This window comes from Drosophila rhopaloa, unplaced genomic scaffold (assembly GCF_018152115.1).
Source record: "Drosophila rhopaloa isolate 14029-0021.01 unplaced genomic scaffold, ASM1815211v1 contig_3, whole genome shotgun sequence".
Taxonomy (NCBI): Eukaryota; Metazoa; Arthropoda; class Insecta; order Diptera; family Drosophilidae; genus Drosophila; species Drosophila rhopaloa.
The window spans coordinates 4,177,624-4,200,401 of record NW_025335123.1 but is presented as its reverse complement, the minus strand read 5'-3'; the positions used below and the strand labels follow the sequence as shown (position 1 = coordinate 4,200,401).

The following is a 22,778-nucleotide window of genomic DNA, read 5'->3' as shown; positions in this document are numbered from 1 at the left end:
TCTTTAACACTAATATGTCGTATTGTTTCAGCTTCAATGCCACCTGGCAGCACATCCAGTTCCTGCCCCGCTCCACAAACTGTGCCGCCGCGGAGGCAAGTTGCTCCAACCTGCTATGAGATGCGATTGTCCATCCACAAGGACCTCCACCTCCGCCAGAGGCCTGTGGATGAACAGGAGGATAATATGCTCAGTTGCATGATGGATCAACCTATTTATTGTACTTTTTTTTACTCCCACACATTGCCAGAGACACCGATTCAGAATACAGACAAGAATACCCCACACACATCGCCTTAGTTGTAGTTTAGCGATTAAGCCTAGCACGTAGATTAACCATGAAGGATATGACTTAACATTGACTAGCCACTGTTGACATCACGCCACACACTTGCACTCTGCTCCAACTTGACACGAAGTAACCAAGTTAAGCAGTAAGTCGGCTTAAGTTCGAACCCTACGCCTAGTTTAGTCTAGTTTGGTAACCTAAACTTAGTTAGTTGCTAAGCGCCGTCGACCACCATGTATAAATTGATGAATTTGATTTTTGAAGAACAATTAAATGAGAGTAACTTTTCACAGAACTCGATAAGCAAACAAATATTGTTTTGGGTAAAGTCATTTTGCTAAGGAGTGGGTCTAACCGTAAAATTGGCCAAAAAACCAGAAATAAATATATGCACAAATAATTCTCTATAAGAGATTTGTTCCTCTTAAAAATTTCCATATTTTTAAAGTACATCGATTGATTGTTTAGCTGCGATCAAGAAGCAAATGTTGAACTATTTTAGCTTACGACCGGTTTGAGCCATCCAACATTCTTACAGAATTGCTGAATTGCACAGAACAAATAAAAATAATAACATTTCAATATAATAAAAAGTTTGCCTACTTTTGGGATGCTCTTGAAATTAATAATAACAAAGTTGCTCTACATACAATAATTTTTTATTAGTAATTTCTTCCATATGATTTTGTAGGTCTCATAATTTGTACTACACTTGCAATTTTTCAACTTGTCGCAAAACAAATACACCATAAAAGATAAAATAGAAGAGTAATAAATCGTAAAAATCTCCGTGTGTTCAGTTCTGTAAAACCTAAAAAAGTTGGCAGCGAACAAAAGTCACAGACGTTGCTCTATTAGGCCAATTTTTTGCCTTTAAAGTCGTTGATATAATTGGCCACGCTGCGATGGAATTCGATATCCAAATTATCCATTAGCTGGGAACTAAGCTTACTGGCCACTCTGAAAAGACAAGGGCATATTACATGATAGCGTAAAATACATAAATATAAAAAAAAAGCGTTTAGCAAGTTGTTAAATGTTATTAATGGCATAATTCGGAGGGTTACCATTCTATGATCAAACTCTATTTGGGCAGGATACGAAGGTAAGCTTTGGTGACCTCAAACTATTAATGTTCAGCATACTACTTGCTATACTCACTTGGCATATATTTTCCAGGGTGCAGAGCTTTGCGAATTGTTGTAGAAACAGCTTCGCCGGCAGTGGGCCTGAAAGCGGTCCCGATCCTGGAGGAGCTGCTTCAAGGGATCAGTGGGCCTGGGAGAAGGTGGATTCTTGGAGAGGATTTCTCGGGGGGAGGCTTCCTCCATTGGGGGAGCTCCACCTCCGCCCCACGAACTCTTCTGCTCCATTTTTTGGACCTGGGCCTGCTCCTTTTGGTGCTCCCGCTGGCGTCGCTGTTCCCGGCAGTTGGACACCTGCTGCTTGTGCTGCTCTAGCTCCTCCCGCTCGCGCATCGCCTGCTCTTGGCGTTCGTTCAGCGGATGATGATCGCCGGAAGGCCCCTGGAGATTCCCTTGTTTCTGCTGACCCTGTATTCGAAGCTGTGCCTCCATATAGTCCAGCACCCTCTTCTCGTCCTCCAGCTCCTCCTCCAGGGTGCGTGAGAGGAAGTCCTCGCCGTCGGGACTCCGCAGGACCTTCACCTCCTTGAAGCGCTCGTCGCCAGGCCGCAATGTCTGGTGCAGCTTCTGGCGCTCCTTCAGGTACCGATGTCCCTCCCAGAACTTCTCCGCATACGGGGATTCGTTAGGACTAAGGGGTCTATGGAGATGGGACAACAAATAAAACTAGGCCTTCGTTAAAGTTTTTATACCCTTGCAGAGGGTATTATAATTTTGGTCAAAAGTGTGCAACGCAGTGAAGGAGGCATCTCCGACCCTATAAAGTATATATATTCTTGATCAGGATCACCTCCTGAGTTGATATAGCCATGTCCGTCTGTCCGTCTGTCCGTCTGTCCGTCTGTCCGTCTGTCTGTTTCTACGCAAACTAGTCTCTCAGTTTTAAAGCTATCGAGTTGAAACTTTGCACACACCCTTCTTTCCTTTGCACGCAGTATATAAGTCGGAACGGCCGGGATCGGCCGACTATATCCTATAGCTGCCATATAACTGAACGATCGGAAATGCAATAACTTTGGTGTTTGTAAAGTTAGGAAGCTGGGATTTTCTATGTGTTTTATATTTGGCTAATCAATCCGACCTACCAAATTTCATAAGGATCGGCCGACTATATCCTATAGCTGCCATATAACTGATTGATCGGAAATGCAATAACTTTGGTGTTTGTAAAGTTAGGAAGTTTGGATTTTCTATGGGTTTTATATTTGGCCAATCAATCCGACCTACCAAATTTCATAAGGATCGGCCGACTATATCTTATAGCTGCCATATAACTGATTGATCGGAAATGCCATAACTTTGGTGTTTGTAAAGTTAGGAAGTTGGGATTTTCTATGGGTTTTATTTTTGCCCAATCAATTCGACATATTAAATTTCATAAGGATCGGCCGACTATATCCTATAGCTGCCATATAACTGATTGATCGGAAATGAAATAACTTTGGTGTTTTTAAAGTTAGGAAGGTGGGATTTTTTATGAGTATTAAAAATGCATCATATGAATAATTTTGGAGAATATAATTTGCAGAATATTCTGCAAGGGTATTTCAACTTCGGCTCCGCCCGAAGTTAGCTTTCCTTTCTTGTTATAATATTCTTTATTTAACATTTGAAGTGCTCTAAAGTTGTATAAAATATAAAATACTTCAATACTTTTTAATTTGTTCAATACGATTAAACAATTTCTATCAACAATTTCAATCCGCAAAATCACTTTTTAAATTAAAAGAAACAAATTGAATAGATTCTGTGCTGTCATAATAGCATTTGTCTGCAATAGTTTGTTTATTAATTTTTTTTGGAAGAGAAGGTGATCATTTTATATTATTGTCTATGACTAAAATAATTTTGATAGACATGTTTAAGACTATTTGAAAAGGCTCTTAACAACACCCTAACACAAGCTAGTCTTGTATCCGCAGTATAGATAAAGTTTAGTTATTGCATCAGCTTGGGGTTTTGCCCGGGAAAGAGGTGACAGGGGAGCTGTTGGCATTAGCTTTCATATGGGCTGCCGTCACGCAAGTTTTCTTACCCCTCCGGGAACTGCACACGCGGCCCTCGCACGAAGTCCCTGTCCCAAGCCTCCCAGCCACCCACTCCACTTTCTTTTCCGCAGTGATAGTGGAAGGCAGAGGCCTCAAGGCCAATGCCAAAAATAGGAAAACTTAAGTAAATCGCAATGGCGTTTTTAAATACCCTCTTAATGTGTGAAAACATTTACCAGTTTATAAATCATTAGTAAAAGATTCGTGGAAAACATTGTAATAGATATTTAATTTAAATCATAAATCATAATTCTACGTTATGGTAGAAAGACGTTAAATTCTTAAGTTTGCTTCAAATATTTAACTTTAAAGGAAGTGGATAAACATAAATAGTTATTTAAAAAGCCAATGTTAATAAAACATAAGAATTTTGAGTATGGAAAACTATGTTAGGTTGTATATTTGCTTTAATAAATTACAATATAATCGATTTTTTTTTCAAAAAGTACATGCCACATGTCATAGCTAAGGTATTTGTCGAATAGAGTATGATTACGCTATTCATTCACTCATTCATTCATTTGTTCCTTTATTCACAGCCTGGGTCACTGGGGTTAAGGTTGCGCTGCACACCACCCACCCTTCCCCCTTTTTTTGTTTATGGAAACCCCCAATCGCAGTGATAGCGCACGTAAATAATATGACACAATCAAACTTGGAAATGGAGAAGCCAAAAACCGTGGAAGAATTAATTAATAAACACCGCCCGATGAGGCAACCCTCTGAAAGAAAGAGATGGAGGTAGCGGAGCGAGTGAGAGGGGGCGGGGTTTACGCTAAATGGCAAAGCCAAATTTATTGATCAAACAAATAAAGCGCATCACCGACAACAACAAAGAACTCGGCTAGTAAAATCCAGAGTGGGGAACATAAGGGGTTTGGATTTATTGGTGATATTGAAAGGCCAAAAAGGTTAAGGTGGTGGAGCACATCAACTTAGCCCACCGCTATTTATAGTACCACCGAAATCGGGCGATTGCCGGAGTTTGGCTTGGTAAATATATAGCCACATAGCCGATACAGCATGTCCCTATATATGCACACTATATAGACGCCCATATAACGCAAATTCCAACTGCAAACAGTTGTCGATTAGCGCCCGGCGATCGTAGTATTTGATTACGTGCGTTCTTCATATCAGCAAAGACCAAATTGCAAAAAAATAAATACAACAACTGCTAAATTTGCACACTAAATATTAACAAAAAAAAAAATGCGAGACATGAGACATTAGCGGAGCCACTAATGACCCAAAAACCAGAACCATATAAAGCCAGTAATCCAAAATATCAGAGGGAGAACTTGGCGAAGCGACCCTGAACTTGCCATTAGTCACCGACTTTGACTATCTAAACAGTTAGATACAACTAAGCCTCTCCGGCAGATAAAACGCTGGCGGGTAAATTAGACATTAAATACAAATTTGATGTGCCATTCAAATAACTATACTAATACCAGTGAAATGCTACGACACATTATTCTTATGAAAAGATGATTATAATTAAATTGAAATTAGTGTTTCGATCTATGTAGCTTTGACACTTCAATTTAGACACTTGACGGGGAAAAGCTACTGATAATAATAAAGGGGGTTTCATGGTACTGATAAAGTTATAAAACATGTTCACATGCACAAAGCCCATGATAACATGTTGCTCACATAATATTCGAACCCACGTAATAATGATAATTATTAATCAATAGTAATAACTGATTTTACACACAGTTTGAGGCTAAAATTGAAATATTTATAATTAGCTCCCCAATAAATGGCTTTAACCGTTTAGAGTACATCAATTCTTTTTATTTTTTAATAATATAATAAACAATGGACAATTATGCTTATAAAGGGTGTTACCAATTTTAAGTTTATGACGCTATATTGACTGCAATAAAATTTCTAAGTGGAGAATACCAATAAACCTGTATGAAATACAGCCGAGTAATAAAACCTACAAAATATTTTTAAAGGTGGTATTTGAGCATTCACTATTTAATTTAATTTTATTTAATTTGTTTTCAAATATCTTCCAAGTAATGTAGAGGCTTAGAAAAAAAAGGTCTTTAATACTTGTAATTACACATTTGCAAGCATGCCTTTTCAATTATGTAAGAGGTTTGTTGAATAGAGAAATAAACAAATTTTAGATCCAGCACCTGAGTTTTTCTAAGCTATTAAAGACAGATGATTGAATAGTCGTTTGTTATGTAAATTCGATGAAAACTTTAACTCTACTTTGCGGCTCTGTTGTTGCGACACCATGTAAGCGTTTTTTTTGTAAAAATGGAAACCAATTTCAAGTTAATACAAGTAAGCCCGTTTTAAATATACTTTATTTGTTTCTATCAAATTCTGTTTATTGTAAAGTTAAAACAAGGTTTCGCTTAATTCGAACTAATAACTAAAGGTTCAAAACTAAAAAACTAATATTTTTGACCGGTTTTGATCGTTTCTTTATGTTCAACATTTAATATTGTCTTGAACTATTTGTTGTAAATTTAATTTTACAATTACTTGGATTTATTTAAATGTTGTTAAATAAGTCAAAAATAATAGTACTCATCCCTCACGTTGGTTCCATAGGCAAACACGTTGGCATGTCTTAATCGATATGAAATTTTGGTAATTTCCCTATGTCTAAGATAATGTATACGTCATGTTACTGTTTTATTTCTTTGTTGGTTGAGTTTATGTCAAAACAAGAGAGAACGCTATAGTCGGGTGCCCCGACTATCAGATACCCGTTACTCAGGTAAAGGGAGTGCGAGGGAGATGGAGATAGAAACTTTGATCACGCATAACTTTTTAACAAATGGTCCGATTTGAAAAATTTCTTCTACATTTCGATAGGTATTGATAAACACAATAAAACTGCATTTTTACTTTTCCGAAATATTTAAATTTTTAAAATCGTATATAAGCGATTGTGGGCGTTAAAGGGGGCGTGGCACCTTTTTGAAACAAACTTGCGCTGCGTAGGAACTCCTAGAATCTGCATGCAAAATGCCAATCTTCTAGCTTTTATAGTTTCCGAGATCTCAGCGTTCATACGGACAGACAGACAGACGGACAGACAGACGGACAGACGGACAGACGGACAGACGGACATGGCTATATCGACTCGGCTAGTGACCCTGATCAAGAATATATATACTTTATAGGGTCGGAAACGCTTCCTTCTAGCTGTTACATACTTTTGCACGAATACAATATACCCTTTTACTCTACGAGTAACGGGTATAAAAAGTCATTTGGTCCAGTGCTTATATTAATTTAAAAGCATTCAAATATCAAGATTCAGGCAAAATTTTATTTGCGTCAATATCAGGTTTTAGAATCAAGCTTCTGTTTTAATAGTTGATTTGTTATTATTTACTACGAGGGTATGCTGACTGTCGAATAAACTCCAACCTGCGGCCAAAAAAAAAGGGTCAAAACGAGAGAGTGCGAAAAAAAGAGAGGGTTCGAAAACCAACAACAAAGGAAAACAAAAACCAAAACAACCAGTGGCCCTTGTTGCTGTTGTTGCTCCTGTTTTAGTTGTTCTTGCCAGCGTTTTTGTTGTTGCTTTAAACGCCGGCTAATGTAAATGAGTATGAGTAACAGTAACTCCACGATGGCAGCTAAGCCGCAGAGACGCCGGCAGCGGCGATGGCGTCAGCGGAGGAGCATTGCCAGCTGACTCCCACTCTCCCACTCTCGCTCTCTCTCCCTGTCTCCCCCACACTCTCTCAGCTGACGACCGGCGATGACATCATTTTGGCGCTGCCGTTGCCTCTGCCGCGGCGCAGCCGCAGCGCCCCAACGTCGCGACTTCGCCAACAGCGGCGGTAAACAAATTAGGAGTGCAAATCACAGTGGGTAAGAATGGTTTTCACGCTACAATTCAGCACATAAACTGTTACTGTTTATTTGACTATATTTTGTACATACCAAGTGTGATAAGCGCTTGATTAAATATAATCGTAACGTATTTATATATATATATATATATATATCAAACTAGTACTGTACGAAGACAATAAATTAATTAATAAGCAAGAACTACTAATTTAAAACCCAAATTATTATTAGTTCAAGGGAAATTTATAACAATTTAATTTTAGTTATTCAATCCTATATGCTACTCTTTGTACCTCAGTTGTTTGCGGCACTTACAGCATCTGGAGAAACATTATTTGATTATTATTTTTAGCTGTTGCTGCCACCAGGGTAGCCAACCGAAACCGTAACCATTGTACCGTTTTAACCGGAATAACAGAATCATTTTTATAACCGTAACCGAAAATGGTAACTTCAAAAATGAGCGAAACTTATATTGGTTTTAAATTACATTTTTGCACAGCTACAAGCAACTATTTTACATACCTTTACCTGTATTTATTAAGTTTTGGATATAAAAGGGGTAAAAATATAAAATGTTCCTAGGGTAACAACATATTTAAAATGTCTTATTTAAAAACCCCCTTTCTTAGATGACACTAGTGCTTAAAACTTAATTAATTGATAGTCTATACTACCAAATATAAAGGATTACAAGTACTCACAACATCTGGAGCATCATGAGCATGGTGTCCCGGGAGGGATCTCCGGTGGAGCTGGCCACAATATCCGCAATGCCCTTGTCGTGCTGCTCGGCCCGCTGGAGAAGCTCCAGCAGTGCATTCCGCTTCGCCGGCGGCAGGCGCTGCGGATTCTGGACGAGCGGTACGACATGGGTCAGGTGACCCCGATGATCCCCTTCCGATTCAGCACCACCCCCTTCGCCATCGAGCCTCAAGTAAGTCTGGGACGTGGTATTGTTTTGCCGGGCACTGAGCATTGGCGAACCGGCTGGCACAGGAGGATGTTGCGCCATCTGGCGGCGCGCCCCCTTGGCGACCTTTGTCCCGCCCCTCGCCGTCGCCTGGCCACGCCTCTTGGCGTGGACGGCAGGCGATGGTGGTGGGAGTGGTGGTGGCTGAAAGTCGCTGGCCTGCTCGATGCGCGAAAGCAGCTGCTCCAGCTGTTCGTGGGCCTCCGCCAGGGAATTGTTCTTCACGGGGCGACAAGGTCGCCGGGCCGCTGGCTGGGCGGACGAGGGGCACGGGTGGCCGGAGAGGCGGGGACACAGGTGCGAGTCGACCTTGGCGCGGACGGAGCGCAGGCTGGGGCGGATCTTGGTGCCGGACGGCGGCGGAGCAGGAGACCGAAAGACGGATGGCGGCTGAGGCACGGTGTACTGCCCACCAAAGGCCGATCGCGAGGTGGCCGGCACAGGGATTCGGTTCTGCTGGTTCCGGGTCTTGAAATCCGGATGACGGCTACGCTGGGTCACAGAGCGGCGCTCCCTTACGGGATGATCATCCAGATAGGGATTGGATTGGCCAAGGGCCTGGAAACATTGAATATAAATTTATTAAATATTACAGCATTTGCTACACTGTAAGGTTTAGTAATAGTACTAGTATTTAAGAATTCATCTATAAGTAGCACATATATTAGTCATAAAAGCGTTGTCATCAATTAAATACTAGTAAGCTGTTGATAATGATTATTTTGCGGTTTTAAAATTTGCAGTTCCTAAATCATACGATCTTGTTTTTAACTATAAATATATTTTTATAATGACTAAAATGATTTTTACTTAGGCATACGTTTCGATAAGTAATATATTATTGTGTTAAGAATATTTGGAATAGTCATCTTCCATAACCTTATTTAATTTCTGGAATATATGTTAAACATCAAGAAGTGTGGAAATATATTTCCGATAGGAGATCATGAAAATAAGTTTAATTTCTTGGGAAAATTCAGAATAATTTGCATATTACTTTTAATTAAGTCCAATTAAAAACGAATAACCTTTATATGATATGATGTTAGTAATAAATACTTTTCGAATATGTTATATTCATATAATTATTTGACTGAAATAATATTCAAAAGTAATTAGGTTAATAAAAGTTAAGATCAGAGAAAATATCCTTCAATCGATTTCATAAATGTAACGATTCCTTTATCCACTTTTGTATCTATTTTATCTTTTATAAACATACCTTTGTAGACAGTATCTGCCGCGGTGGTTTCACTAGTGGCTCCCGCTGGGCCTCCCAATCCCGCCGCATCCTTGCAGTGGCGTTGTTGCCTGTGGGTCGCACCACGGCGATATTTCCGGGGAGGGGAGGTGGTAGCCGGCTCCGCTTGGGGAAGTGGACGGGGGCGGGGCTCCTGCACCGCTGGATCCTGGAGGTCACCGCATCGCGGCCAGTGCGCCTGCGCACCAACTGACGCGACGACGACGCCGGCTGCGACGGCCCCACCAATTCCAATTCCAATTCCATATTCCCGCTGCTCCTCCGCTGCCGCCCCTCTGCTGCGCCGCTGCTGCTGCGCTGCCTCGCACGCCGACGGTCGGCGGTTCAGTTTCAGTTTCTTGGTCGACGCTCGCCGGTTCGGTTCGATTCGATCCGATCCGATTCAACACTATATAGCTATACAGCCCGTACGATATACAACTCGCGCTGTTTTTTCGACTTCTTATTCGCGCTCTACCAACGTTTCGCGTGTTTTATTACCGCCGCTGCCCTTTCTATCCCGGTTTTCAACTGAAATTTGTACGGTACACAAAAGAAATAAACAAACAAAAAATATATACGCAAAAATTGAGGGGGAAACTTATTAACATTTGCTGCAATTACTTAAATTGTTTGATGCCGACTGTTTTTTTTTGTTCCGAAGTTGCCTTTTATTGACAGTTTTTGCTAAGAGGGTTACTTTGTTTTGACGAGGTGCGATTGGTCAGTTCGTAAACCAAAATAAGCAATGTAGCATTTATTAAATACTGAGAAAAAATTATATTTGCTTAAAAATGGCATACCTTAAAATGTTTTTACATTATGTATTATAAGTTTTTAAATATTTAATGAAGTATTTAAAAATCATAACAGCTACCAATATGAATATATGTATAACTACCCTTTTTAGATACATCATTAAAATTTCCAAATATAAAAATATGTATAGGAAACTAAAGCCAATTATAAAAACTAAATAAATAAATATCTTTTGTTTAATAAAACCATTTGCTTGTTTATTGATGATGATTTTTCTTGTTTACTTTGAATTAAGTTGTCCAGCAAGTTATCATAATTTTGAATATTTTAATATTATGTTAAGGAAACAGGCAAGTTTTTTATAATTTCCATTTATTGATAAGGCAGTGATAACGATGTTTTTTGTTTTTTTTTATGTTTTCCATTCAACGTTAGTGTTTTATTTTTTCCCCAAACATCAGCTTACTTGAAACTAATGTCAACTGTATTTTTTTATATTTTTTTTGAAGTTCAAAACTCAACAACAAAGCACTCAACCAACGGCAACAAAAACAGCAAACAAAATGGTAAGTGAAATATATTAACCATTTCGGGAAAAAAGAGTGGGTAGTGGGAGGCAGGGTGCTCCAAATTCAAATCACTTTCCAACTGGTCGCCCAGCTGGCTGTCCCAGACGCAAATGCAAACTCAAACCTAAACCCAGTCCCATGCCGAATCCGAATCCCAAATCTCCGGCGTGGGCGTTTTTCAAACAGGTTGGAGATTGCTCATACGCCGCGTTGGCCCATTCACAGTGTCTGCTTGGATTTTCCGCTTTCTGTTGTCGGCTTGTAAGTTTTCAGTTTTCAGTTTTCAGTTTTCTGTTAGCTGTGTTTTCTGCTTTCCATGTGCAAGATTCATGGCACAAGTGTGTGAGCGGAATTTTTAGAGTGTCAACTGCCAACGAAATCAACTAAAACCAACTGAAATTGTCATCCATCTGGCTTTTGGCTACCCAAAAAAAGAAAACAAAAAAACAAACAAATATAAAATTCACGCACACTCGAATATGGTTTGCCTTGCCTTATTAGACTTTATGTTAATTACCATACTAAAAATAAAAAAACACAAATTGTAAGCCCGCGAAAAAACGATTTTCAAGAGTTACCAAGTGTTTGCCAAGTGGGCGTTCCAAGTTGTGTTTTTCGAAAATATTCGAGTTTTGAACACATAACAGTGTTTATCAGTGGGCGATAGCAAAAGTGCGGATTAAGGGCCTCGCTTTCCATATACACGTGTATATTTTATTTTATTATATGGTATACCGACCTAAGGTTAAGCTAAGCCCAGAATATCTCTGTCCCGATGATATCATCCCTCGCTTTTTACACAAAAATATCATCAATTTACAAAGCGATTTATTCGTTGTCCGCTTAATAAAATGAGCCATATAAATCAGCCACTTTGGCGAGCCTGCTTAACCAGAAGGTTTTGAAGAGTCATCATCGCGATCATCATTATCGTCATCATCACTATATAATAATCGTAATCGGGGAGAGAGTGATGGTCTGGTCAGAGTCTCGCTGACTGATAAATGGAATTGGTTTATTCACCCGACTAACAGCGCGGAAATAAATGATAGTTTTGGGCTTGGCACTTTTTCTAAGCTCTCTAAGTTGTTAGACTTTGGCTTTGTGATCTTTAAAAAGTTTCTTTAATACTTCAATGAAAAAGGTTTGCTTTTATATTCTTAACAACTCTATTCTTTAGGTCATGTATTCTTCTGTGGAAACTAGGGTTTGGTTTTCTATAATATGCAAATTATTTTGCTTAAAGATTTTTTATATATTTCATCTTAAAAATAATATGCATACTTTACTTTTCTTTCGGCTCACTTATGTACTTTTCTGATGTTCTATATGTTCTCATACATATAAAATATACTATAATATTAAACAACTGGTGTTTGCTTCCGTATGTTTTAAAATTATTTATATATCTGTTTTTTGCTATGTTACTATAGTTAAAAGTACTTCAAATTTATCCCATCTGTAGGCTATTAAATAATTTCAGTGTTTAAATAAATACCCGTCTACAATTTCTTTACCTCCCATAAGTCCCTGGTCAAATTTTCGATAATAAATTAAATGTTCTATAAATTAGCTAAGTTTATGTTGAGCTTCCTTAGCTTGCATGTATTTTATGAGATCTTTAAATCAATTTTTAAACCTTGGCTGAGTTTCCTTTTCCGAATTTGAAATGTTTTCCTCACACAAAAGTCTTCGCTAATCTGCTTCATCGATCTTCCGCAAAGTTTTCCTGCAGATTATCTTATTTATATACAATTTGCCGTATATTACAAAGCCATTTCGGCATTTCTCTCACAGTTTAAATGGTTTAATGGCCATTAGGTATACGCACTGTGTGCCACACAATGTTTAGAGTGTGTGGGGGATCTTCTGCTTATTGGAGGCGTCTGCTACGAATTATCTGATCCAAGGCAACAGGCCTTGTATACGTATATACCCCGTATACATAAGTATTCCCCTGCTCCTCGCTGATTGACAACTCTGATTGATGGCCGCAGAACAAACAATAACAACAATAGAGGGCACTTGACGCCACCCCCTCGAATTGCCACCCAAGCCCCTGTAAATTTTCTCTGCCTCCAATGATTCATGCATTCAATATTTTAATTATCGCCTATGAATAAACCAAATACAAAAAAACTGTAAAATTGTTTTTCGACTTGTTGCGGTGGCCTCTGATGTATTGGTTTTATTTATATGTGTATTTTCTCTTTTTTTTCCTTGTGTAATTGTTACTTTTCTTCTTTTTTTGTTGTTGCATCTGCTTGTATTGTTCTTGGTGCTTTCGAGGAAAACAAAATTGAAATCGCTTGCAATATTGCGGCAATTAACTGATAAGAAATGCAAATCGTCAACAAAAACGTAATGAACGTGAAAATTGCAATTCGAGCTGAACTGAGTAAGCAGAAGATGGGAGACAGTGGGTTAAATGGCGGGTTCAATGCGGACGGAATTTGCAGTTAAATGGGTTAAACAGGCAACTTCGATTTTTAATTAGTCCAATTCATAGATTCTTCTGGGTTAAGCTTCAAGGAAAAGGTCATTGAACTTTAGTTACATATACTTTCAAATTTATTTTGATATTAGAAAAGTACTTAAAGCTAATAATAATTAAAATTTGTATAATTTCAACATTAATAATTATAGTATTAAATATATATATTTATACTTATGAGATTGTATTTATGCTGCGGTATAAAATTAAAGTTTAGATTGTAGTTGATTCATTGCTTACTTTGTGTTGACAACTATTATGTTTTTTTTGTGTATTTAGGATACGAAGGATGGGATTTCCAGACTTAAAGGGCATCAACTCATCGGGTTATTTATTTAGTGCTTTATTTCTTTATAATTTTTTGTTTTATTTTGTTTGTTTGTTTGCTGCCCATTAAGCGCTGAAAATTTTGCTTAATTTTTGCTGCTTGGTTTTTTGTTTGTATTCTGGTTGTGTGGCCTTTTGTTATTGTTTTCCTTATCCAAGCAAACTCATTTGAAGTGTGCGAGAGCTGCTGCCCTTGGCCCCCTAAGAGTGCCCCCACTCTTTCCTTTCCCGTAGCCCCCTCTCTTTCTTTTCGCCTAGCCCCCTCTCTTTCTCGTGCGTGTTTGTTTAATTCGATTCTAACTCTAGCGATGATCTAAGTGAGACGTCGTCTAATGCAGAAAGAAATGCTTGTTGTTGCTACATCTGGCGCAAAACTTTAAACAAGAACAAAAAAAAAAAAAAAGTAAATCGAAATGAAAAGAAAACCGAAGGAAATGTGCGTTTAATTTGTGCCAATTAAATTTTTGAAAATCACCGCTCCACAGCCCGCAAACCAAAATGTAATTAAAACCGCGAAAAATCACCGAAGAATCCCCTCTTGCGATTTTCGGATATTTCTCTTTATTTGCCTTATTTATGGCCGCCTATTGCTGCATTTTTATGAGCAATTGTTGCGGATTTATAAGCCATTTGAAGCGGGTGGCAACTTGGCCAGCACACCTGTCTTAACTGACTTCCTGGGTGGCTCCCCTTCGGCGAAGGTGTTGCCACCAGGTGATAATGGCCCAAACGTGATGGGCTAGTTAATATCATGGTTGGCCATAGTTAAGCATAATGTTGGCCATACTAAAAGCTAATAGCTCAACATGGCCCAAGGTGTTAGCCCTAAAAAATCTAATTGCAGGTAGTTTTGGCAGGTGTTTGCTGCCCAAAAAACGGCTTCATGGTTAGCTATTTAACAACTGCATACTTTTTGGGTCAACTTTCTCATAAATTGAGTCATATTTTGCAGGTTGTAAATAGTTATGTTTATTTCGAAAACTTGGAAAATCTGGAACAATACATTTTTGGTAAAAGAAAAACAATTTGGCAAAGGTAGCTTAAGTTTGCAATGACAATTAAATATTTTAAATTATTTAATAATATTATTTATTATTATTTAAACTCAAATATAGGTAATTATTATTTTTGTCCTAAAATGAATTTTGGTCTTCCACAACTTTGGTGGCAACCCACTTGGCTAACTCATTATTGTATAATATGTTAATGTTATTATTGCTGCTGCTTTGTAAATGATTTTACGCTGATGCTCATCGTTTATTGTAGTATATTGTGGTATATATATATTTTGATATTCATGTGCCGGGGGTTCTTTGTGCTGGGGCCTTTGGCATTTGGTATTGGGTTACGTAAAATCGCGCCAGCCGCTGTCTCTGCGGTTTTTGAACCCGCTGATGAGTTGAATCTCAGATGAATCTCATTCGCCCGCTCCCAGAAAAATTGTCCAGAATTATGGTGTATTATGAAATATTTGATGTACGTGATTTCCATTTGAAATTTGCGAAATTAATGGCTTCTATCCGCTGCTTTTTTTCCTTATTCTTTTTGTTTTCATTAGTCGGAGCCGGCGTCCGTTTGTCACAAGTGCAATGAGGTCATCGAGCAGCGCATCATCACGGCGCTGGGAAAGACCTGGCATCCGGAGCACTTCGCCTGCAAGGACTGCCACCGGCCCATCTCGGAGGCCACCTTCAACATCCAGGCCGAGGAGCCCGTCTGCTCCGACTGCTTCGTGAAGAACTACTCGGGCACCTGCTTCGGCTGCAAGCAGCCCATCCTGGAGGTGAGTTAGCCCCATGGGTTGTAGTATAATTTATACAAAAGCACTCTGCATATATACGGATAAAGGAAAATGTATTTAATAATTTAATCAAAATTCCATTAGGTTTTTTCGAATTCATTTAAAGGCTGTCAAAAGTATGCAATAGTATTTGTAATTCCAATAAATTAGTTGAGATATTTAAGCCACTTCTGTATATATTGTTTTTCTCATCAAAAAAAAATAAAATAAAAAAAAAAACAAATAATTTCTGATTTGTTTAAGTTGAGCGCCTATCTTTGTTACCATTTCGTTATTATTTCACAATAAAAAAAAAATATATAAAATCTATCTGACAATTATCATGAGATAAAAGTACAAAAAGTATAAAAGTTAATATTGTAAATATGTTAAGAACAAAGAGTGAACTACAATTACAAAGGTCCCATCATCAAGTTATCAAGATGATTGAATATGATTTTAAAAATCTTTATTTATTTTATTTACTTTCGCTTTGCGTTTTGTTTTCGTAGAAGCCAACATTGTTTGTTTCCGGGAATATGTGGTCAGTGTGATTAGGAACAGACTTATATATTTCTGGGTGTGCAAATACCTAGGTACTTCCCATCAGTGGTGCTGGCTATCTTTTTTCCTCCTCGATTGGCATCGTATGTTTGCCATAAACTATGGCGCTTTATGAGCATCGGTGTAATGAATACTGTCAACATTTACCTAGATACGCTGCGCCATAAAACCACTTGGATATCTGGTCGTATATGCTTAGTGACGATTTAATTAAGGAAGTAATTGCGATTCGTATTTTTAGACATTTTCTAATAGAAACATGCAAGAAAGTATCCGTTCTATTTATATTTTCGGGCAGCAGAAAACGTTTTCAAAAGCATTCAAATTTTCACTTTTTATGTCTATATTACTGAACCTATAAAGCGAAACTGCAGTCAAGCGCTTTAAAAACTAATAAAAATACGAAATACACCATTATAATACATTTTAATTGCTCCTGAGAATTTCATGCCAAAACTGTTGGCGATGCTTAAACCTTTTCATATACCATAGCAAAACAATATTTTAAAAGCATATTAAATGAAATGAGAATGAGTAATGCTGATTGCGCAATTGCTTTGCAATTATTTAAAAATCAAATCAAAAATCACTTACCAACTGTATTTTTTTTTGCATTTAAAGATTGTCAATTCAGAGCGAACAAATATTTATTAAATATTTCTCGTGAAACATGACTACATTTTGTGGAATGCTCAAACACTTTTTCCATCATTTTCCTTTGCAGTTTTTTTAAGAGCATTTATTATTCCACTTCTGCTTTTTTAATCTGCAACAAGGTCGCTCTGAACTCATCGTGGGTGTGTACGCGATTGATTGGCTTTGATTATGATTATAAATATTTCTATATATGCACTTTGTGTGCACTATTGGTTATTGGTTATTGGCTACGGATTGGCCTTTGGCCCAGTTTATTCTAAAGCGCGAAAGTATGCAAATAATAAAATTGTCTTCAATATATAAACCTTAGAGCAGTGGAAATTGGTTTGAACATTAGGTCCTACTTTGACTTGCGCTTTGGTTTATTTAGGAAGATATTTTATGAATGTCTGTGCATTATCTTTAAAGTTAATCTTTTATACGTTCCGTTGCTGTTGGTCAAAAAATGTATTCTTACTGGAATTACGTGTCGTATGAGTAATTTTTAGGGAAACTTAAAAATAAAGTTTTTCTGTTTTCAAATATATTTATTGCATACCAAATTCTATCATATATTTTTTAAATATAATTTTGTTATAAGATTTACGATTGTTTTATTATTTTTTAATTTTTTTAGTGAGAAACTTCCCTACACTAAGAAAAATAATCAAATCTGAAATGATTAGTCACATACATTGATGAAGGAGAAAACGAAATAAAATATATAATTTTACAAAAATTAATTAGTAGCCTATTTAAAGCAAGAAGTTAATGAGATAAGTTGCATTTTTTAAATAGCTTAAAATCATCAGACAAGTTATTTTGTTTCGCCATAAATAGCGTTGTAGTTTGAGTAGTTTCTTTATTCTGTGTATACTTGCTTTTAATTTGGCATATATTTAGCTGAAATCGTATGACTTAAAATGCATTTAAAAATATTTAAATAGCGCACCATCAAGGCCATGGAGCAGTCGTGGCACGAGGAGTGCTTCGTGTGCAACGGCCTCTGCAAGAAGCCGCTGGTGGGCACCTCCTTCTACGAGCGGGACGGACATCCCTACTGCCGGGAGGACTTCGAGCAGCTTTTCGCCGCCCGCTGCACCGGATGTGGTCAGCCGATCACGGAGAACGCGATCGTGGCCCTCAACGCCAAGTGGCATCGCGACTGCTTCAAGTGCAAGGTCAGTAATTTTTAGTAATCTTAGTCAAATCTTTGACCCCGTTTATTAATTGCAGAAATGCGGCACTCCCATCACGGCCAGCACCTTCGCCGTGGAGGATAACAAGCCATTGTGCACGGCCTGCTCCGGCTAGAAACCCGGACACGTACCCCTACCATTCACTTCGATATCTATGTATATTATCTATTATTATGGTATTTGTAGTAATCCAAATTGTTGAACCCATCCCCGAGAACGCAAGAACAGAGCCGAACGGAAAGCAAGGTCGTGAAAATGGCAATTCCAATCCACTTGAGGAGGGACAAAAAAAATCTTAATATTTGATGGACAGGAAACACGAAATGTGCATTCGATGGCGGTGGGTGGTGATTCGCGGGGCAGGGGGATGTTAATGCTTAAAATAATTGTAATTCTCCTTAGTTGATATATATATATGCCGTCTGTCCCTCTCACTCTCACTCACACCAACCCCCTTCCCCCAAGCAACACCCAACCCACCCACAACGATCCTCTCTTGATATTCTCTTGATCGTTTTCGAACTGCACAAAGTATCTGATAAATGGTATATAAATAAAAATTAATCTTGAATCATTGTTGATATCTCTTACAAATAAACAAAATACAATCAAGCGATGATCTAATTTTTTCTGGGAATTGTTAGTGGTTTTTAGTGGGAAGCTAAGACAATTTTATGATAGTAATGTAGGTTAGCACATTTCTTAGAAATCAATGCTAAAATAAAAATCGGATGACTATATCATATATCGGTTATATACATATGTGTACATTGATCATATCACCGAGTTCAAGGAGGTATGGCATTCCATTATTGGGCCATTAGTTGCATTGTTTTCGTGCATTGAAAATCGCATTTTTAACATTTTACATTTTTTGAAAATTTTACAACATAATCTGTGAATGCCAGTCGATTGGAAATTGTATAACAAATTCAACAAGGTATGGCATTCTATTATGGGACCATTAATTGCATTGCTATTATAAAAATAATGATATTTTTGAGCGCGAAATATTTCAAAATCCATTTTTGCATTTCACATTTTATATAAGAATTTTTTCCAAAATTTTACAAACAAAGCTGTGAATGACATTGATTAGAAATTTTGTAACAAGTTTAACGAGGTAGGGCAATCCATTATTGGGGCATTATTTGCATTGTTATCGTAAAAATACTGATATTTTTTTGAGCGAAAAATGGTTGAAAATCACATGTGAAAATGGAAATTTTTGTTAGGAGTTTAACGAGGAATGCCACCTTTATTAAGCTGGTTCTGCATAATATAACGCATTCCAAAAATTAACAAGCACGTTACATTAATTTTATCCTATTTGTTTTTTAGTAATCCTTTGAGAGTTCACCCATAAATTGCACTTGTTCAAAACTAGCATTTTATTTGCACTACCACTACTTAACAATTTAGTTTAATGGCTTCGCACTTTCACCAAAGGAAGTGGCGCTGGTGACGATTGGAGGAAATACTGATTTTAACAATTTGGAAAATCAACAATGTGGAGTAGGCTTAAAGCCTACTGCTTTTGATTCTGGGGGAGTTTCTCGCCCAGGTAGACGCCCAGCGAACGCATCAGTGGATCGAGCACCTGTTGCACCTGCGACCGGGACACCAGCTGCAATGCATCCAGCATCGCCCGATGCAGTTGCTCCTCCCGCGTCTCCGATTCCCCGTTTCCTCGATTTTGCCACTGACCCATGGGCCCAAAAGTGGGCAGCATGCTCAGCGAACTGGTGGTGCCACCATCGCCGGCCAACTGCATCTGGGTCTGCACCTCGTTCCCCGCAACGGATTGCATTTCCAGATCGGAGGGCAGTTCCCCCAGTGCCCCAGTGGCACCGGCAATCACTGCCGAAGTGGCGGTCACATTGGGATTGACACTGGTCCTGGGACGACGCACCCGATGATTCCGCTTTTCCGCCTGCTGACGCTCCTTGGGCACCAGACGCGGTTCGTACAGCTTGAGGTCGTTGAGACACATCTTGAGATCGTACCGTTCGTGGGAGCGCAACTTCTCCTGCCTGGGCTGGGTGGGTGCCTTCGGGGACTTCACCGACTTCACCGCCTTCACCGACTTCTTCTTGCGACGATGCGAGTGACTGCCACCGGTTGACTGGTGACCCTGATGGCCCTGGTGACCCTGATGCTTGTGCAGGCGCCGCATCGCCTCCCTGGCCAGCTTGAAGCGCTCCTCTTGCATGTCCTCGATGAAGCTGAGGAAGCGGGTGCACCGCTCCTGCAGGCACTCCACCACCGGATCGTGCCGGTCCAGCATGCCCTTGTCCAGGCAGCAGTTGGTCATCGTGTAGATCATCTCGATGAGGGCGCTCAGCTTCTGGGGCACCTTCTCCAGCAGGAAGTAGCGCAGCTGGCGCTGGTACGTCTGGATGGACTGCTGCATCAGGCCGTAGACGCAGACCACCCGTTGGCAGGCCTCGTTGGAGGTGGCACTGTTGAAGCTGGCCACCGTGGTGAAGCGGACATCGTCGATCATGCCCTTGAGTGGATAGAGGAAGTTCCTCGAGAAGCGCACGCAGAACTCGAAGGCGTTGCGCTGGCGCTTCTGTCGCTCCTGCGCACTGCAATTGGGCACCTGCAGCTGGAGCAGACTGGTCTGCAGCTTGTCCAGCGCACTGATGATCCGCTCTTGGGTCAAAGTGATCTTGTTGTAGATGCCCAGCTTCTCGAACTTCAGATCCTCCAGGGACTTGCTGTACACCACCATGGCCTTCGGTTTGCGCCGCTTGTTCGCTCTTTCCGGCGAGGTCACTGGTGCATTGTTGGTCGTGGAGGGCACCTTGGTGGGATTGGGTGGAGCAGCCTCATCGCCACCGCCTTGTCTGGCCGGACGACGTGCCCTCGGACTGGGCGGGTTCCTCTGACCGCCCTTGGCCATGGCATTGCCATTGGCATTGGTCCTTCGGGACTTGCTGGCTCTCTGGCCACTGACCACCGGCTTTCGGCCACTGGCCTTCCTGGAATTCGCGGCCTTGCGCAGCTCCAAGGGTGGCACTTCGATCTCCTCAATCATGTAGTCCTGCTCCTCGGCCGGCGAATGGGTGCGCAAGGTCTCCTCCGATCTCTGCGAGGTGTACCGCATCGGTGAGAGACTCCTCAGCAAGCTGACTCTATCTGGTCGCCTTTCCAGTTCCACAAAGCACGGTTGGCCCACATTCGGCCAGGTGGCATTCCTTTGGGCCATCTGATCCGGGTTGTCCGAGTCACTGGAGGTGTAGTTGGGTCGTGCCTCCACGTAACGCAGGTAGCCCTGGCGATCCGCATACTCGTACTCCAGATCGCTGTCCTCCAGGAAGAAGGGTGCCAGGGGTTCGGGCTCCAGGCTGCCATGCTGCTCCATGAATTTATAGGCGGCCAGGGGCGTGGCATTCTGGGCCTGGCAGACATTCACCTGCATGGCCTGCGACATCATGGCCGACGGCACAATGTCCACCCACTTGGCCTGCGGAGTATGGTAATCCTCGAAGGACACCTGACCCGCATCGGCCAGGGAACTATCGCCCTGGCCTTCTTGATCCTGGGACTTGGGGGAGTCCTCAGCCTCCTGGGGCTTCTTCTGCGTCTCCTGCCTCCTCTTGACCCAATTCCTCCGCTGCTTGGCAAGATTCTTAGGACCCAGTGGTCGCGGAGTCGCCTTGGCACTTGGTAGGGACTTGGCCTCACCAAAGGTCTCCAGCTCCGCGCAGACTTCCCGATGCAGCTCCTCCAATCTCTCGAAGGTAAGGCCATTCTGGGCGGGATCCCGGTAGCGAACTTTCCTAATGCCCGTGTGGGTCTTCTTCCTGCCCCTGGATTTGTTCTTCACCCTTTTGGGTGATTCGGCGCCACCAGAAATTCGCATTGAAGGCAGAGGAGAGTGGATCTCATGTTTGCCCCCATCGTCATCTTCATCCTCACCCCCATCATCATTGTCCCCATTGGAGATGGGCTCCGAGTCGAGGGACAGCTGGGTGACAACGTCCAGGTCGCGTGAGGTCACCATGCTGGTCACATCCTGACCAGGACGACGGACCTTGCAGAAGCGCGGCATGCTGGGCACATGGGATCTGCCCATCTCGCGTTGACGCTTCAGTTGGGCCAATTCGGCACCTCGTAGGGCGTTATACCGCTTCACCGCATTCGGGATGGATTCCGGGCCCGTAAACTGAGTAGCCAGGAGGTAATTACGATTCATATATGCTTTCCACCCATTAATATATAATCCCCAGCCGTTGATACCCCGATTCCCGTACTCACCCGAAACTCAAAGTTGCCGCCCCGATTCTCCGTTTCAAAAGTGCAGCCCAACATATCTTGGTAGCTCATGTTCCTCTAACTTTCCTCCCTTTCGGAGTGGATTTAATGTGAATTGCCAAGTTTATTGGTATTTACTTGCTTTCCGCTCTGGTTGCAACTATTTATTAGTGGTTTTTATTTTAAGATTAAGATAGTTCCGGATTAAATTTAGTATTGGGCGTACTTCCAAAAAAAAAAATAAGAAAAAGTCTGAGGGTCGATTTCTGTTGATAGGCTTTGCATTGGTGTTGCGATCGAATTTTTTCAAAGTCTCTAGTCTGTCTTTCCATTGAACTTTAGCCAAAACTGACGACGTTTGTCGCCCTGACCAGTCAAATGGGTTTTTGAAAGTGTAAGATGCAGTATTAAGTGAAGTTTTCAAAGAAGTTTCCTCTAAAATTAAAGGTTTAAAAATATTGTACAAATTGTTGTACAAAATGTATAAATTATTTATAAAATGGCAAGCAAAAATTCTTGAAAAATTCTTTGATCTGTTACGAATTTTTTAGATTAATAACAAATTTTGTTTGTTGGCGACCTTTGATGTATGTTTAATTTTTGAATTTTCCGGCTCGAGGTCAACAATTGAAAAATTTTAAATAAAAGT

General features: G+C 40.3%; 4 protein-coding genes across 5 annotated transcripts in view; 2 read left to right on the top strand and 2 right to left on the bottom strand.

Annotated features, from left to right (window-relative positions):
• The window catches only part of LOC108039463 (protein gone early), a 31,042-nt gene extending 30,441 nt beyond the window's left edge, over positions 1 to 601 (top strand). For both annotated transcript variants that reach the window (XM_044461009.1, XM_044461008.1), the window contains exon 11: positions 32 to 601. In XM_044461009.1, the coding sequence (XP_044316944.1) occupies positions 32 to 119 (88 nt within the window). In that variant the 3' untranslated portion in view covers positions 120 to 601. The remainder of the gene's footprint in view (positions 1 to 31) is intronic.
• Positions 602 to 926: 325 nt separating this feature from the next.
• On the bottom strand, positions 927 to 9,879 carry LOC108039473. The gene is made up of 4 exons (XM_017116496.2): positions 9,521 to 9,879; positions 8,030 to 8,856; positions 1,451 to 2,074; positions 927 to 1,249 (listed from the first exon to the last, which is right to left on the bottom strand). Exons 1-4 carry the CDS (start codon positions 9,803 to 9,805, stop codon positions 1,144 to 1,146), a joined length of 1,842 nt encoding a protein of 613 aa, XP_016971985.2. The 5' UTR covers positions 9,806 to 9,879; the 3' UTR covers positions 927 to 1,143.
• Positions 9,880 to 9,970: 91 nt separating this feature from the next.
• Positions 9,971 to 18,478, top strand: LOC108039474 (transforming growth factor beta-1-induced transcript 1 protein). Its single transcript, XM_044461265.1, has 5 exons — positions 9,971 to 10,078; positions 10,807 to 10,863; positions 15,246 to 15,470; positions 17,615 to 17,848; positions 17,904 to 18,478. The coding sequence occupies exons 2-5, from the start codon at positions 10,861 to 10,863 to the stop codon at positions 17,979 to 17,981; spliced, it is 540 nt and encodes a 179-aa protein (XP_044317200.1). The 5' UTR covers positions 9,971 to 10,078; positions 10,807 to 10,860; the 3' UTR covers positions 17,982 to 18,478.
• A 759-nt stretch (positions 18,479 to 19,237) lies between these two features.
• Positions 19,238 to 22,405, bottom strand: LOC108039464. Its single transcript, XM_017116486.2, has 2 exons — positions 22,133 to 22,405; positions 19,238 to 22,040 (listed from the first exon to the last, which is right to left on the bottom strand). Exons 1-2 carry the CDS (start codon positions 22,199 to 22,201, stop codon positions 19,395 to 19,397), a joined length of 2,715 nt encoding a protein of 904 aa, XP_016971975.2. The 5' UTR covers positions 22,202 to 22,405; the 3' UTR covers positions 19,238 to 19,394.
• Between the last annotated feature and the right edge of the window lie 373 nt (positions 22,406 to 22,778).

What these genes read in the sequence shown, in the direction of transcription:
- LOC108039473 (XM_017116496.2), bottom strand. Translation starts at nt 9,805, where the DNA reads ATGGAATTGGAATTGGAATTGGTGGGGCCGTCGCAGCCGGCGTCGTCG. An exon ending in GGCAGATACTGTCTACAAAG is followed by an intron (nt 8,857 to 9,520) that starts GTATGTTTATAA and finishes CAATGTTTCCAG; the next exon opens with GCCCTTGGCCAATCCAATCC. An exon ending in CTCATGATGCTCCAGATGTT is followed by an intron (nt 2,075 to 8,029) that starts GTGAGTACTTGT and finishes CCATCTCCATAG; the next exon opens with ACCCCTTAGTCCTAACGAAT.
- LOC108039474 (XM_044461265.1), top strand. An exon ending in GCAAGCAGCCCATCCTGGAG is followed by an intron (nt 15,471 to 17,614) that starts GTGAGTTAGCCC and finishes ATATTTAAATAG; the next exon opens with CGCACCATCAAGGCCATGGA. An exon ending in GCGACTGCTTCAAGTGCAAG is followed by an intron (nt 17,849 to 17,903) that starts GTCAGTAATTTT and finishes TATTAATTGCAG; the next exon opens with AAATGCGGCACTCCCATCAC.
- LOC108039464 (XM_017116486.2), bottom strand. Translation starts at nt 22,201, where the DNA reads ATGAGCTACCAAGATATGTTGGGCTGCACTTTTGAAACGGAGAATCGG. An exon ending in GCGGCAACTTTGAGTTTCGG is followed by an intron (nt 22,041 to 22,132) that starts GTGAGTACGGGA and finishes CTGGCTACTCAG; the next exon opens with TTTACGGGCCCGGAATCCAT.